Here is a 14,862-nt window from a genome sequence, read left to right on the forward strand (position 1 = left end):
GGGACTTCCGGTCCCTTCGAGGCCAGGGCTGGAGTGCCTCTACTTGGTGTTGGGCGACCGAGACAGATTGGGGATTCTGTTGGTGTACTGTGCACCCTTCTGCCCAACAGTCTCCCTGCCTGAGCTGACGGAGATCGTCTCGGACCTGGTGTTGAGGACCCCCAGGATGTTGGTCCCGGGGGACTTCAATCTCCATGCCGAGACTGGTCTGACTGGGGCGGCTCAGGACTTCACGGCCTCCATGACGGCCATGGGGCTGTCTCAACATGTCTCCGGCCCGACCCATGAACATGGACACACTCTGGACCTGGTTTTCTCAACGGGGCAGGAAGAGGGTGGTCTAAGGGTGAGGAATTTATGTCTGACACCCCTGTCATGGTCAGATCACTTCCTGGTAAGGTTTGTGCTTGAGAGCGACCTCTCCCTCTGTAAGGGTGTGGACCTGATTGTGTGGGTCCGCCCCCGGAGCTGGATGGATCTGGATGGATTCCTGAAGGCCCTGGGGGAGTTTCTGGCTGAAAAGACTGGTGCTCCTGTGGAACGGGGAGATGACCAGGGCTGTTGACACAATCGCTCCTAAGCGTCCTCTCCCGCCAGGCAGAGCCCACACTTCCCCTTGGTATACACCTGAACTGCGGGTGATGAAGCAGGCTGGGAGACGGCTAGAGCATAGGTGGAGGAGATCACGGGATGAATCTGACCAAACACACTTGAGAGCCCATTATCGGGCCTATGCTATGGCGGTGAGGGAGGCGAAAAAGAAATTCTTTTCCGTTTCCATTGCCTCCTCACAATGCTGTCCGGCGGAGCTTTTTCGAGTGGTTCAAGGGCTGGTTTGTCCAGGTCCTAAGAAAGATCTGGTTCCACCCTCAAAGGCCCGCTGTGATGACTTTGCCAAGCATTTCAGGGAGAAAATCGCTCAGATTCGTCACGAGCTAGACTCTACTAGTGACCCAGAGGTTTCTGGGGAGACACCAATGCTGCCGTCTGGTCCAAAATTAATGGATGAATTTCAGTTATTGCGGCCTGATGATGTGGACAAGGTGCTTGGACGAGTACATCCCACCACTTGCCTATTGGACCCTAGCCCGTCTTGGTTAATAAATAACTCCAAGCACAGGATTGGGATCTGGATCTTGGAAGTGGTTAATGCTTCTCTGAGGGAGAGTCGGGTACCTGCCCCTTTAAAGGAGGCGGTAGTCTGACCGGTCCTGAAGAAAGCGTCACTGGATCCAGAGATGGCCACTAATTATAGACCAGTGGCCAACATCCCGTTTCTGGGCAAGGTGTTGGAGCGGGTGGTGGCAGGACAACTCCAAGCTCTCTTGGATGAAACTGATTATCTGGACCCATTTCAGTCCAGCTTCAGACCCGGGTACGGTACTGAATCTGCCTTGGTCGCCCTGTACGATGACCTGTGCAGGGAGGAGGACAGGGGGAGTGCATCCCTGTTGGTTCTTCTGGACCTCTCAGCGGCTTTCGATACCATCAACCATGGTATCCTTCTGGATAGGCTAGCAGGATTGGGGGTCGGAGGCACTGCTTTGCAGTGCTTCTGTTCCTATCTCAATGACCGATTCCAGAAGGTGGTGCTGGGGGACTATGGCTCTGCGCCATGGCAGCTATGCCATGGAGTACCACAGGGGTCCATTTTGTCCCCTTTGCTGTTTAGCATCTACATGAAACCGCTGGGAGAGGTCATCAGGAGGTGTGGGCAGTGGAATCATCAGTATGCTGATGATACCCAGCTCTACCTCTCATTTTCCACCAATCCAGGTGAGGCTGTGACTGTACTGAACCGGTGCCTGGCCGAGGTAATGGGCTGAATGAGGGCCAATAAACTGAAGCTCAATCCAGACAAGACGGAGGTCCTGTTGGTTGGCAGATCGGGCTTCAGAAAGGGTGAATTGAACCTAGTCCTGAATGGGGTTGCACTCCCTCTTAGGGACAAGGTCTGCAGCTTGGGAATGCTCCTCGACCCAGAGCTTTCATTGGAAGCTCAGGTGACAGCAGTGGCGAGGAGCGCTTTCTTTCAGCTTCAGCTGATCCATCAGCTGCGCCCCTACCTGGAGTACGACTGCCTGGCGACAGTGACGCACGTGTTGGTGACTTCCCGCCTTGACTTCTGTAACGCGGTCCACGTGGGGCCACCCTTGAAGATGGTCCGGATACTTCAATTGGTTCAAAATAGAGCTGCCAGGCTGCTGACGGGGACTGGGCATTATGTTCACATGACTCCAGTCCTCCGTCAGCTTCACTGGCTTCCCATTGAAGTCCGGGCCCAATTTAAGGTGTTGGTGATGACCTATAAGGCCCTAAACGGCTTGGGTCCTGGCTACCTGAATGAGCGCTTACGTCCATATACGCCCACCTGCCCGCCCCCTGAGATCTGCAGGAGAGGCCCTTCTCCGGGAACCCTCCGTGAAGGAAATTAGGAGGATAGGTACTCAGAGGAGGGCTTTCTCTGCGGTGGAGCCCAATCTATGGAATGCGCTCCCCAGAGAGGTCCACCTGGCGCCGTCGTTATTTGTTTTTCGGCGCCAGGCGAAGACCTTTTTATTCAAACATCATTTTAACTGTTAATACTATTTATTTATTTTATTCTTCGGCCAGGGCGACTTATTTTATTTTATATTGTTAACTTGTTTTATATTTTTATTGTATTATATTTTAATTGATATCTTTGTGAGCTGCCCCGAGGCTTCGGTGAATGGGGCGGCATAGAAATTTTCTAAATAAATAAATAAATAAATAAATAAATCTGATGGACAAAGGATTCAAGAGATTCAAAAGGAAGTGTTTCTTCACACAATGCATTATTGACATATGGACCTCACTACAGCAAAGTGCAGCAATGATTATTAGCTTAGAATAGATGGCTGTAAAAAAGAGGTTAGACAAATTCATCAAGAACAGGCCTATCCACAGCTATTAGTTATGCTATTAGGAAGCTATTCATGATGATGATGTTTATGATGATGATACAGAATCTCCAGGTTCAGAGGCAGTATTTCACTGAAATATCAGTGAGAATTATTGTCTTCAAGTCCATCTTGTGGCCTTCTCTGAAGCAACTGGCAGGCCTCTGTAAAAAAACAGTGGTTCTGGATTTCGGTTGGATCCAAAAGGTCTCCTATGTTCTTATGACAAAGTGGGTCCTTTCCACCATCCTAAACAAGGTAGGGATAAACTTAACATGTGCTATTTAATTGTCCCTTTTCTGAGACCTTTCCCTTTTCTGAGCCTGACAGTCTTCCCATGCTTCTTAGCTACTCTCCCCATGCGGTTTTAGGTGTGTGTGTGTGTGTGTGTGTGCGCGCGCGCGCGCTCTTGTGTCTGTCTGTCTGTCTTTCTTCTTAAAGCTAGAATTTTCTGGAGATCTTTAGTGGACTTTGAAACCCAGGTGATAAATATCACCAGCAATATTTTGAAAAAATTCAACAATGCAAAAATGCACTATTTCTAAGTGCATCTAAGGGCACACACATGCCCTTTTGGTTTCTATGACCATGTATTACACTTTGGAACTATAAAAATCATGGATATGAGAGCAGAAACAAATTCTGAAGCTTGAAGAGTTTTATCATTAGAAATGATATATTACACAAGGTTCGTTTTAGTAAGAAAACTGTTCATTAGTGAAATGGGAACAGATTATTAATCTCTCAAGTATTAAACTGACTTTAAAGGGAAATTAATCATGCATCTATACTTGGAAATACCCTCAGGCTTTTATTGATCAGGAATAGGAAAAGTGCTGCAGACAGTGTTCATGCTCCATATCACAAAAAGACAGAAAACTGAAAAAAGCAAGGTGGAATTTGAAACAGTTTTTAAATAGCTTCAGCCTCGGAGCACACACAGACACAAGATGCAGGCAAATATATGAGTGTTGCAGGAATGAGCATTAGGTTAGATTATCTTCAGAAAAACATACCTGGCTAGATTGAATGCATCATCGATCAAACTTGCACGATTACTGACAGAGATTACCTGTGAGAATAAAGGAGAAAAATGGAATAGGATGATAAAAACAGCAGGGATTTCACACATCAAAACAAGTTTCAGGTAATATAATGAAATGAGCTTACCTTATGGTTTCTCATTAGTTGGTCAATTAGCAGCCTCCAATTTCTAATGTCATAGTTAACCCTAAAATAGCCAGTTTGATTGATGTTGCCCAGCAGCCAGTTTCCCTCACTGAAAGAAGCAATCCTGTGATGCTCTGTAAACAAAATACAGGGGAAAATGCAGAACTGGAAATTACTGGTTCAGGAAACTTCAATATTTTGAAAAAGAAACATGACCTATGATAAAAATTTTCTGATCCAATTCCCATAACCATACCTGTGCGGCACAGACCAAAAGAGCTCTAACTTAAAGGCACTACAGTTGTCTTAGTTATAAAAGCATTACAAAGGAAGTAGTCTACCCTTTTGGGCAAAAAATAAATATTCTTCACACCGGTTCCCTACCTAATCATGATCGCATCAAATCATCATCATCATCATCATCATCATCATCATCATCATCATCATCATCTCACATACTTTCCCTCACTTTATGGAGAAAAGCTGGAGCACATTTTTATATCAACACTGTATTTTGGTGAGAAAATCATAGGTGCCCATCCTTTAAAAAAAATCTCTAGCTTAACAGGGTTTTTCACATCTACCAAAGGAGGTGTTCATGCAGACTGATCTCAAAGCCAGGGTAGCAGGATAAAATTCAGCTTGGGACCAATTCCTATATTCACTCCAGATGTGATAAATATGTTACGAGATAAAACTCTCCCTCATCAGTTTCACGGGGTGAATATTATTTTACGAAGGCATCCCTACATGGCAACAGCTCATATTTATCACATCAGGAAGCTTGTTAGTTCTCACAATTTTCCACTGAGGCGGTAAAGGTTAACTGTTGGCATGGCAGAGCTCATTCACAGGGAAAGTTCACCACATGAAACTGACATCTTATTATGCTGCATTGCATCCAAAATGAACAAAGGACTCGGGCCAGAGGCGTCAGATCAACACGATGATGCTTGCTTCACTTCAGCTATTCTATTCCATGGAGCACAGTCTTGGGCTGAGGTCCACAGAAAACAAATGCCATTCCACCTAGGAGTTTATGTGGTAAGGCACAGATTAACTTCACTCCCATTAAGTCCAGACTGAACAGAAGCAGCATAAAGAAAGGTCACAACATATTGGGAGGTGGGGGTGCTACTCTAGGATTACTGAAGCACCTGGAAGCTTAAAGGTGAAGCAACCAAAGGAATTCTGCAAGGAGATTCTGGGATTCTTCTTGGTTCACAATTTGGAATAGCACCCTCACATTCTGTACAATGAGTGCGTAACAAACTCTGTTTGTGGGAGGAGGTATGAGTGAAGTGCTCCCCATAGTGACTATTATGGAACATAATATCGTTTGAATTGTACAATCTTCTCTACAGTGTTTCCTAGCATAACAACAGTCTGAGTGGTTTGGTAGGAAATACGTTAAAGCAGATACCATTCAGTTTAAAATATGGGGAAGTTTTTGTTGGTCTTTGGCAAATCTGCAGATGTGCACTTAGGAGTATTGGAAAGTGGGGGAGCATGCCAAAGGAGTGCACCCAAAATTTCCCTCTTAGCAATGTCATTCTCTTAGTTTTAAATGCTGAACCAATATTTCTCCGTATTCTCCAGCTCTTCAACACACACTTACCCAACTCTCCAATAATATAGATGGAATGTACACAATTGTAATGTCTGGGAAGTAAATCCTATTTGCCTGCTTTTTTAATAGTTTAAAAAGTTGTTGACATTGCTGAGGATACTGTCCATCCTCAATTTGGGGCCACTTCTTTTGCCACTCCTTGCTTTACCAGGAGTTTTCAATTGAACTCTAGCAACAGCACTCAGATTAGTCTATACACAACCTCTCCTTGTCCATCGGTTATCTGCCCCACTTTGCCACCCCCTTTGACAGCTGAAACAAACATGGAAATTGACCAGAATGTCTATATAACATGGGCAGCCATGAGAGCACATTTACAAAGACTGACAAAAATATTTTTTTAAAAAAATTAGCATGGTTATACAATTCTCAAGGAGTGAAAAAACTCCCACACCAACTGTGTGGTGCCCAATTGCCCTTTTTTGAGGACCTGCATTTTTTTTTAATGGCAGTGAACAAAAAAGGGTAACAATTGGATGTGGGTAGATAAGATGAAGGACAATGGGATATATGTTGGAGCTGGCTGAAGGACTGAGTGTGAAGGAGGCCAAGAACCTATACTAAGCCTGAATGTGCATCAGGTGCATCTTATTCTTGTGTAAATGGGCCCAGACTATATTGCCTAAATCAGAAACAGAGTTGTGTCCATAAGCTCCACCATCATATTTATTGGCTTCTCTTCAAATCTTTTCACATTCATCATGGCACGGGCAGAGGAAAACTGGAGGTATGGTTTTTGTGGTAATCCCACATGGAAGCCTTTTTTGGTTTGCCTTAACCACTAACTGGATTCATGTGCCACAACAACACAACATAGATAATTAGCCACAGTGAAATGCTGTCTCACTCAAACCTGGACTTTTCTGTGGGCAATGAACCATGCTACCCAATCATAGCTTGTTCTACAGGCAACCAATACTCTTGGAGGTACAGGCAAGTGACGAGTGAGTCACTTGGCAAGAGCAGCAATGCAATTTGGTAGTTGGGTGGAGAAATCCCACAGCAGAAAATGAGACAAGGTGGGTTAAGCCATGAAATCTCCTGGGATACCAGGTAAAGACCAGGGAATGGAAGAGAGGACCACCCACCAGTGAGCTTGATTGTAGCTCAGGTACTCTGTGTGTTATTTCATAACAGCCCAGACTGTATAACATAACTCCAGGGTGGGCTGCTGTGTTTTCACCCTGTGAAGTCAGCTCCTCTCTGGTTAAGTTTCCAGAAGAAGGAACTTCTCCATGGAAAATTCACCTCTCTACCTGGCCTTGCTATACAAGCCTGACTACATGTACCCAAATCAACAAAGCATTTTGTGGATGGTTTGAGAAATCTATATGGGAGCATCTGAAAGAATATAAACTTATAGATAAAGGTAAAGGTAACGGTTTCCCCTTGATGTTACGTCCAGTCATGCCTGACTCTAGGGGGCGGTGCTCATCTCCATTTCCTAGCCGAGGGAGCCAGCATTTGTCCGCAGACAGTCTCCGCGGTCATGTGGCCGGCATGACTAAACACTGAAGTGCAAGGAACGCTGTTACCTGCCCACTGAAGTGGTACCCTTTTATCGACTTGCGTTTGCATGCTTTCGAACTGCAAGGTTGGCAGGAGCTGGGATGGGGCAATGGCAACTCACCCCGTCGTGCAGATTCGAACCAGCGACCTTTCGATCAACCAGCCCAGCGGCACAGCAGTTTAAACCACTTTGCCACCTGCAGTCCCTAACCCATAGATATTCAGAGTCTAACCCAGGATTTTATATGTTAAAAGCATGCAGAATTATGTTTGACAATCCATGGGAAACCAGAAGGTTTGCATCCTGGAGTATGCAAGTATTGCATTCATGACGGAACATGGACTCATAAAGAAACAGGACAGTAGCAAGAAGTATGCCATTAACAGCAATCTCACGTAGGGTGCAGCATTATTATGACAGAATACATAACCTTAATATTATAATGAAGACGGTTCTATAATTCCACGGACGTGGAAAATTAAAAGTAAACTACAGATTCCTTTTTTTAATGTTAGGTTATCCTGAAGAGGATAAATGGGTTTGACATTTTTATACTATTCTAAATTTATTACATAGGATTCTTGAGATGGAAGGAAGGAATGATGAGGGAGGATTTTGGCTGAAAGTGGAAATAATTGATTTTGTGGGGGTAATGTGGTTTTTAATGAACTCTTTTACTAATGTTCTTATTCATGTGGATCTTCAAATATACGAGATAGTAGATTCACAAATGTTGCTATAAATTTCACTGAAAATATCCTGCATGAATTTGTTGAGAATCATGTATTTTGAATACTCTATAAGCAAAACCAAGAATCTTATTTTATACAGAGGTATGATAAATGCAAACCACATATCTATTTATGTATAAGGAAGTCAAAACAGAGCTACTCTGGGTTTCTAATATGCTTGTAACTCAAACACAGTATGGAGGACCATATACTGTTATACAAAGATGAAATATGAAAGTTATTTTGTTACTCTGATGCAAAGTTTCAGCAAAAATGCCTTAATACTTAAAAAAAAATCAAAATCCACTTAATGTGTTATCTAGGGAACTGCTGGCATTCGATCATTACTCATTATATTTTGCTGTATAAATATTTTCATTTGATTAACCATAAACTCGGGAGAACTCAAAATGTACGTTTTCTGGGAAATGAAACCATGTTTTAATACATTACAAATCCTGTGGTTCAGATGCTGTTTATCAATATACATCTTTGTTACTGCCGTCAGACTCATTATCCTTAATGCTTCTGAACAAGCTTACATGCTCTGCCACATTTGACACTGTTCACTGCAACCACACATCCCAGTATATGGTATGCATGCACTAAGATGACCACATCTTTTCGAGTCCTTCTTGCATGAATATTGAATAGGGAATAGGATGGATCACCATGCCAGGGGCTAGTGTATAACTGGCCCTCCTCATTCTTCCATCCATACTAGTTGAGGAAGGAAAATACGGTTGTGGATCTTCAACCAGATCCAAAACACTGGCTCATGTGTAAGTTGTAAAGTTACATATGTTAGAGGCCACTCCACCCCTTCAGCATGTTCCTGAATGTGCAGGTATCAACAGAACTCTGATGTCCTTCTGTATGATACCTGGAGAGTTTGCAAACAAATCTCCGGAGAGCCTCAACTGTTTCATCATGAAAGAGGTGTGCTTCATAACCCTTGTGCTAGTTTTATCAGTCCCAGTAAATATTCAAAAGTTAAGAAGAGCTTTGCTCTTTCCCACTTAGGGGACAATACAGGGTTAAACTGAGAAAAAGTGCTTTATTGATACCTTTCTTATACGGATGCCTGTGGGTACCAGTGCACTAGCAATAAGAGGATTTGTTGTCAACTTGATTTATTGTCAGGTGCAAATATGCCCAGCTCTCATTAAAGAGAATTGCTATTGGTACTGATAGCATGACAAATAACTACTGAACAAGGTACCAATAATCATTAAAGCAATTTCAACTATCACTGATCAACCAGTGCTTAAAGATCTCAAAATAAGATCTCTTATTAGGCAAAAGATCTCTTATTAGGAATATCTCAGGAGAAACCAAGCAAAGCAGCACAAGGATATTACCCCTATGATGGCTTGGTCATGGCTTGTCTTGTCTTTGTGAGAGACTGTAAAGTTAGCAGACACTTCAGTGGATACTTGGAATCCAAAGGATTGTCACACTGCCACGGCAGAGAAGCTAATCAACAATCAGCAGAGAAGACTTTGTATGTGAGTCCAGATGCATTTTTATAGTTCAGAATCTCTTTACGTCAAAACTACGTTATAGAACAGGCTTATACATGGAGCTGGATAAACTATTTAATAGTATAATTCCTATTGACAATTTGTAAGCACTGATAGTACTATGCATCTATTGTTTAGTTTTCTTATTTGCTTTGTTATATGGTTATCGTCATCATTTTACCAGTTACTTTCTGGTTGCATGGATGCATATTCAATTAGTCTGCCACATTTGCAACACAACCACACACTTCACCTTCCTGAGTTTTCAAAAGTACAGTAGATTCTCCTCAGACAGATACTTGTTGGATCAGCCTTTGTTTCAATGAGACAGAAACAGCTTCAATAGGATGTGGATAATTGTGCAGTCAGAAAAGCAGTGTTTATTCCTTGGCTTCTCTTTCAGAGATCCTTCGACATACTTATCAGCAAATATTAGCCTCATCATAACCATTTGACACTTGAATAAGGCTCGCTTTATTTTTTCATCAAGAACCTTCTTTTCATGATTGGTTCTTGTGTTGTGTTTTACTATCCAACCTTATGTTTCTTTTCTGAGAAGGAGCAGGCATTGCAACATTTTGGAAACCTGCTAGTTGGAGGATAGTTTTTTTTCTTGGGTATGTGTGACTTTTGTATGAAGTAGTAGTAGGGAACTTTTGTATATGTTCCCTATACAATAAAGAATGATTTGGTAAGTGCTGGAGATACATATTTCCCAAGCACTTCTTTGGGGTTGAAGTATAGCCAAGTTCTTATTACAATAACGCAACTAGCTATAAGGTTCTCTTTTTGCATCTTCTCAATTTTGTGCTTGACCTTGATCTTGATGTATCTGGAAGGGTCCATATAGCTTCAAGGAAGCTCTTTCAGTGGGGGACTAGTGTATCTGTTGTGCTATGCTGATTATTTCATACATAAATACTTCATGGTGCATTTCCCCAATGACTCCCTGCCAAGAATGTCATACTGCATATTTCCTTACATCACTTTGCTATGCTATTGACCATGACATGTGATTTTCACAAAAGGTGCTCCTTGCATTCTAGAAAGCATTCTTTCATAGTTGAATCACTGATGAACATTTCATGATGTTCGAAGCCAGTGAATATATTATGCTTTCTTCTTTCTGTTTTGTCTTGTACACAAGTGACCAAATCCTTTACCCAGTCTGGAGCTGTGAGGAAGCATTTATTTAAGGGAGCTTGTGATTGGATGTCAGTTATTCCTTTTAACACTTTCATACTGCGAGAGCAGAAATGGATGTCACCTAAAAGTCTTCCACATCATGCCAACTGCCAGGTTGGCTGTGCTGAAGCTCCTTCACTTCTGGAGGCTGCCATGCTTTGTATGACTCCGTGCAAAGAACTGCTTGTTCGGTTCTTTTTGGGTTATAATATGGTGTTTCTAATCTGCTTGCCTCAAAATCTTACATGCTGGATGGTAGATGTAAGCCATCTCATTTTAACAGAAACCTTAGTTTTCCTTGGCTCTTACTTTAGACCTCCTGCATCCTGTCAAATAATTTTTTTCTCTTCTGTTGTTCTCTTCATAGAGATGCAATAGCATGGGTATAAAACTGGACAAATTCAGAAGAGACCATATTCCAAATACTATATTCCATTTTTCCTTCAACTGGGAAAAGCTGAACGTTCTGGACTATGAATATTTTCTTTTAGCATGGTGCTTATATGTTGTTACTCAGTCTTTACTCTCACAAATGCTTTTTAAATGCTATTTCAGAATACTTTTATACAAAGACTAGTGATGTGAAATGGCTCTGTGAGATATACAGCACAGTTAATTTTTCCATTCTTTACTAAAATTATTAATCTAATAATTAATACACATGCATGATATAATGTGATAGAAAAACCTGACAAAGACAGCAGATCCAAAACACCTAATTCAACTCTAGATATCCGTTTGAAAAGGAACAGTCATATCTTCTTTAAACAAAACAAAACATCCAAACTGGTTCTTGTAAAGGTAAGCTGCCCCCACTGCCCTGGCCACCTGGGCAAATTCCTACCCAAAATCTCCCTGGTCCCAGAACCCTGGATCGGCTACTGGATTCAGTACACAACAGACCCAAGCTTGGGGAACAAAACAAGCTTTGTAAAATGATGAAATATAGTGGCAGCGGGACTAAAACACAGGATCTAAGCAGATAAACCCAGGTAAAAGGGGGAAGAGAGGGGGAAAGGGGAATAGGATAGCAGTGCAAGTTATGTTAACAACCAACCAAGAATCCCCAATTCGCAAGGTCTTGTTGGCTCCCTCAGACAGAGAAAATAACAGAGTACTTTTAACCTACCCTATATGTAGTAACTCTACCTTATACTGGTGAGGATGCCACAATGCTATTCAGCAGGTTTTTCTATCATTTTGTCAGTTCCAGGATTAACCCTTCCCATGACCTCCGGAATCTCAAAGCTGGTTCTCATTACAGTTCTGTTATTATGCTTTTAGTAGATTTTAATTATAATAACGACTATTATTATTTTTCAGATAATGGTTTGATCATCACCTTTTCCTACAAAGGAAAGTATACTTTCTGTTATTTTAGTTCAAACAAATAGACACCTAATGTACAAAATTAGAAAGATAGAAACATAGAAACAGAGTGAGTCAGAAGGGGCCTCCCGGGCCATCTAGTCTGACTCCAGCCGGCTCCGCTCACAACATGCCTACCATGTGCATGTCCAGCCTATCTTTGAACACCCTCACTGATGGGGCCTCAACCACCTCCCGTGGAAGCCCATTCCATACCCTCAGGGTCCTGACGGTCAGGAAGTGCTTCCTGCCATCTAAATGAACCTTGGTTCCCTGAGCTTTGCTCCGTTGGAACCCGACCTTCCTTCCTCTGCAGGGGAGAACAGGTCTCTACTCACCTGTGTGTGACATCCCCTCATATATTTGTATGTCGCCAACAGATCTCCTCTGAGTCTCCTCCAGGCTGAAGAGACCCAGTTCCCTGAGTCTTGCCTTATATGGCATCCCCTGCAAACCGGCCACCAGCCTAGTGGCCCTTTCCTGCACTGACTCTAACCTGGCTATTTCCTTCCTATAATAAGGGTCCCCAAACTGAGCACAATACTCTAGTTGTGGGCTCACCAGAGTCATATAGAATGGTAGTAATACCTCTCTCGATCTAGAAGCCACACTTCTGACTATTAATACACAAGGGTGGCATTTGCCCTTTTGTCCACCACATCACACTACTGACTCATGTTTAGCCTGCAGTCAACCAGCTCCCCGAGGTCCCTTTCACAAGTGCTGCTCTCCAGTCACTTGTCCCCTAACGTGTAGTTATGACATCTATTCCTATGCCCCAAGTGCAAGACCTTGCACTTATCCACATTGAACGCTATCCTGTTGTGTCCTGCCCACTTCCATAGTCTGTCCGGATCCTTTTGGATCTGGAGTACCTGCTCCTCAGTTGTGGCCACTGCCCCAGTGTTCGTATTGTCTGTGAATATGATCAGCAGAGTGTACACCCTTTCTTCCATGTCATTGATGAAAAGATTAAACAGGATTGGCCCCAGGACAGAGCCCTGGGGAACCCCGCTTGTCACTGGCCACCATCCTGATGATTCCCCACTAATGGTTATCCTCTGCTTTCGGTCAGTCAACCATGTCCTAATCCATCGGACAGTGCATTGGTCTATCTCAAAACTCCTCAATTTCTCAACCAGGATAACATGGGGCACTTTGTCAAAGGCCTTGCTGAAATCCAGGTAAACCACATCCACTGCATCCCTTCCTCCATCTAGCCATCTCGAAACCTTGTCGTAGAATTCCACAAGGTTTGTCTGGCAGGACCTGTTTTTGTGGAAACAGTGTTGTGTGGCTGCCAGCCTCCCTTCCCTATCTAGCATCACTAGATCTCTCAATATTATGAGTCTTTCCATTGTTTTTCCTACAATGGACATAAGGCTAACTGGTCTGTAATTCCCCATGTCCCCTCTACTGCACTTTTGGAAAATTGGGATCACTGATGCCACACTCCAGTCCTCTGGAACTACACCTGTTCTCCATGAGAACTCAAAAATGGAGCCCAGCGGGCATGAGAAGTCCTATTTACCTTATTGGAATGTGATATCTGAGCCTTTAGATATCTGTTATTCCCTATAGATTTCATATTGATTTCTTTCTTCATGCTGTCTGATGAATTACATCACAGAAATGATGTACAATTTCTATATTGTTTGAACATGTATTGTAATGTCAAAGTGTCAACAAAATAATTATTTTATCTAAAAGCAATATATATTCTATGCTGAAAACAGCTGAAGATTAAAATATATAATCTCAGTGACCCATAAGAAATACATAAACTTTCCATCTTATCCAGAAGGATACTATAGCTGATCATATCAAAAGCCACCAATAGGTCCAAGAAAATCAACAGGGTCATCAACCCTAACCCTAACCCTAACTCCAACCCCATATCCTTCTCCAGCAAATGCTATCGCATAGGGCTCATATCAAGGTACTTTGGTTCCAAAAGCATGCCTGAAACCCAACTGATACGGGCCAAGATAACAATATTATCTTAGATGTATATGTTCTACTAACCTCCCATATGGATTACTACAATGCACTATACATCAGGTTGCCTTTGGAAACAGTCAGGAAACTCCATCTGGCCTTAAACAGGGCAACCAGTTTGTTATATGCAGTTTGTTATCCCCACACTTTTTCACCTACACTGGCTGCCAGTTTATGACCAGATATGATTCGGAGTGCTGGTATTAATACACAAAGCCCCAAATGGCTTGGGGCCAGGTCACCTGAAGGCTCACCTCCTCCCATATAGAACTGCTCCCATACAGATTCTAATGTCACCTTCAGCAGTTCTTTTCTGGGAACCTCCACCAGAGGAAACAACATGCCTTGACTGAGGGCCTTTTTGTTGTGGTACCCCAACTCTGGAATGAGTTTCGTAGAGTCACCTGACTCTTACATTATTTTCATTCTGGCACCACGTGAAGATCCTTTTTCCCAGGTATTTTAGTCTACCTTTTTTGTTGTTTTAAATCTGTTACTGAATTTTACATTTTTGCATTGCTGGTAGGTTTTAGTTTTGTTTTTACTTCTATTTTATACTTAGTGTTACACTTCTTTGATATATATTATGTTATATTTTATGGTCGTAATTGTTGTCGACTATTCAGGGAATAGTCTGAGCAATTGGCTACTGAGCAATTAAAAACAACTTACATAATTTACACTATAAGGATCATATACAAGTGTTCTGTTAATTATGAAACTTTATTTCTGTAATACAACCTTTCCATCTTTTAAATGTGCAACACATTACAACTGACTCAATAACATTCTTATTAAGGACTTCAGCAAGTCTAATGTAATAGTT

At 42.4% G+C, this 14,862-nt stretch overlaps 1 protein-coding gene across 1 annotated transcript in view; it reads right to left on the reverse strand.

Moving 5' to 3' along the window:
- TRHDE (thyrotropin releasing hormone degrading enzyme) overlaps window positions 1-14,862 on the reverse strand; it is a 467,798-nt gene that overhangs the window by 41,054 nt on the left and 411,882 nt on the right. The window contains exons 11-12 of the mRNA XM_044449813.1: window positions 4,092-4,225; window positions 3,938-3,993 (exon numbers count right to left, since the gene is read on the reverse strand). Of these exons, the coding sequence (XP_044305748.1) occupies window positions 3,938-3,993; window positions 4,092-4,225 (190 nt within the window). The remainder of the gene's footprint in view (window positions 1-3,937; window positions 3,994-4,091; window positions 4,226-14,862) is intronic.

This window comes from Varanus komodoensis, unplaced genomic scaffold (genome assembly GCF_004798865.1).
Source record: "Varanus komodoensis strain SLA01 unplaced genomic scaffold, ASM479886v1 scaffold61, whole genome shotgun sequence".
NCBI lineage: Eukaryota > Metazoa > Chordata > Lepidosauria > Squamata > Varanidae > Varanus > Varanus komodoensis.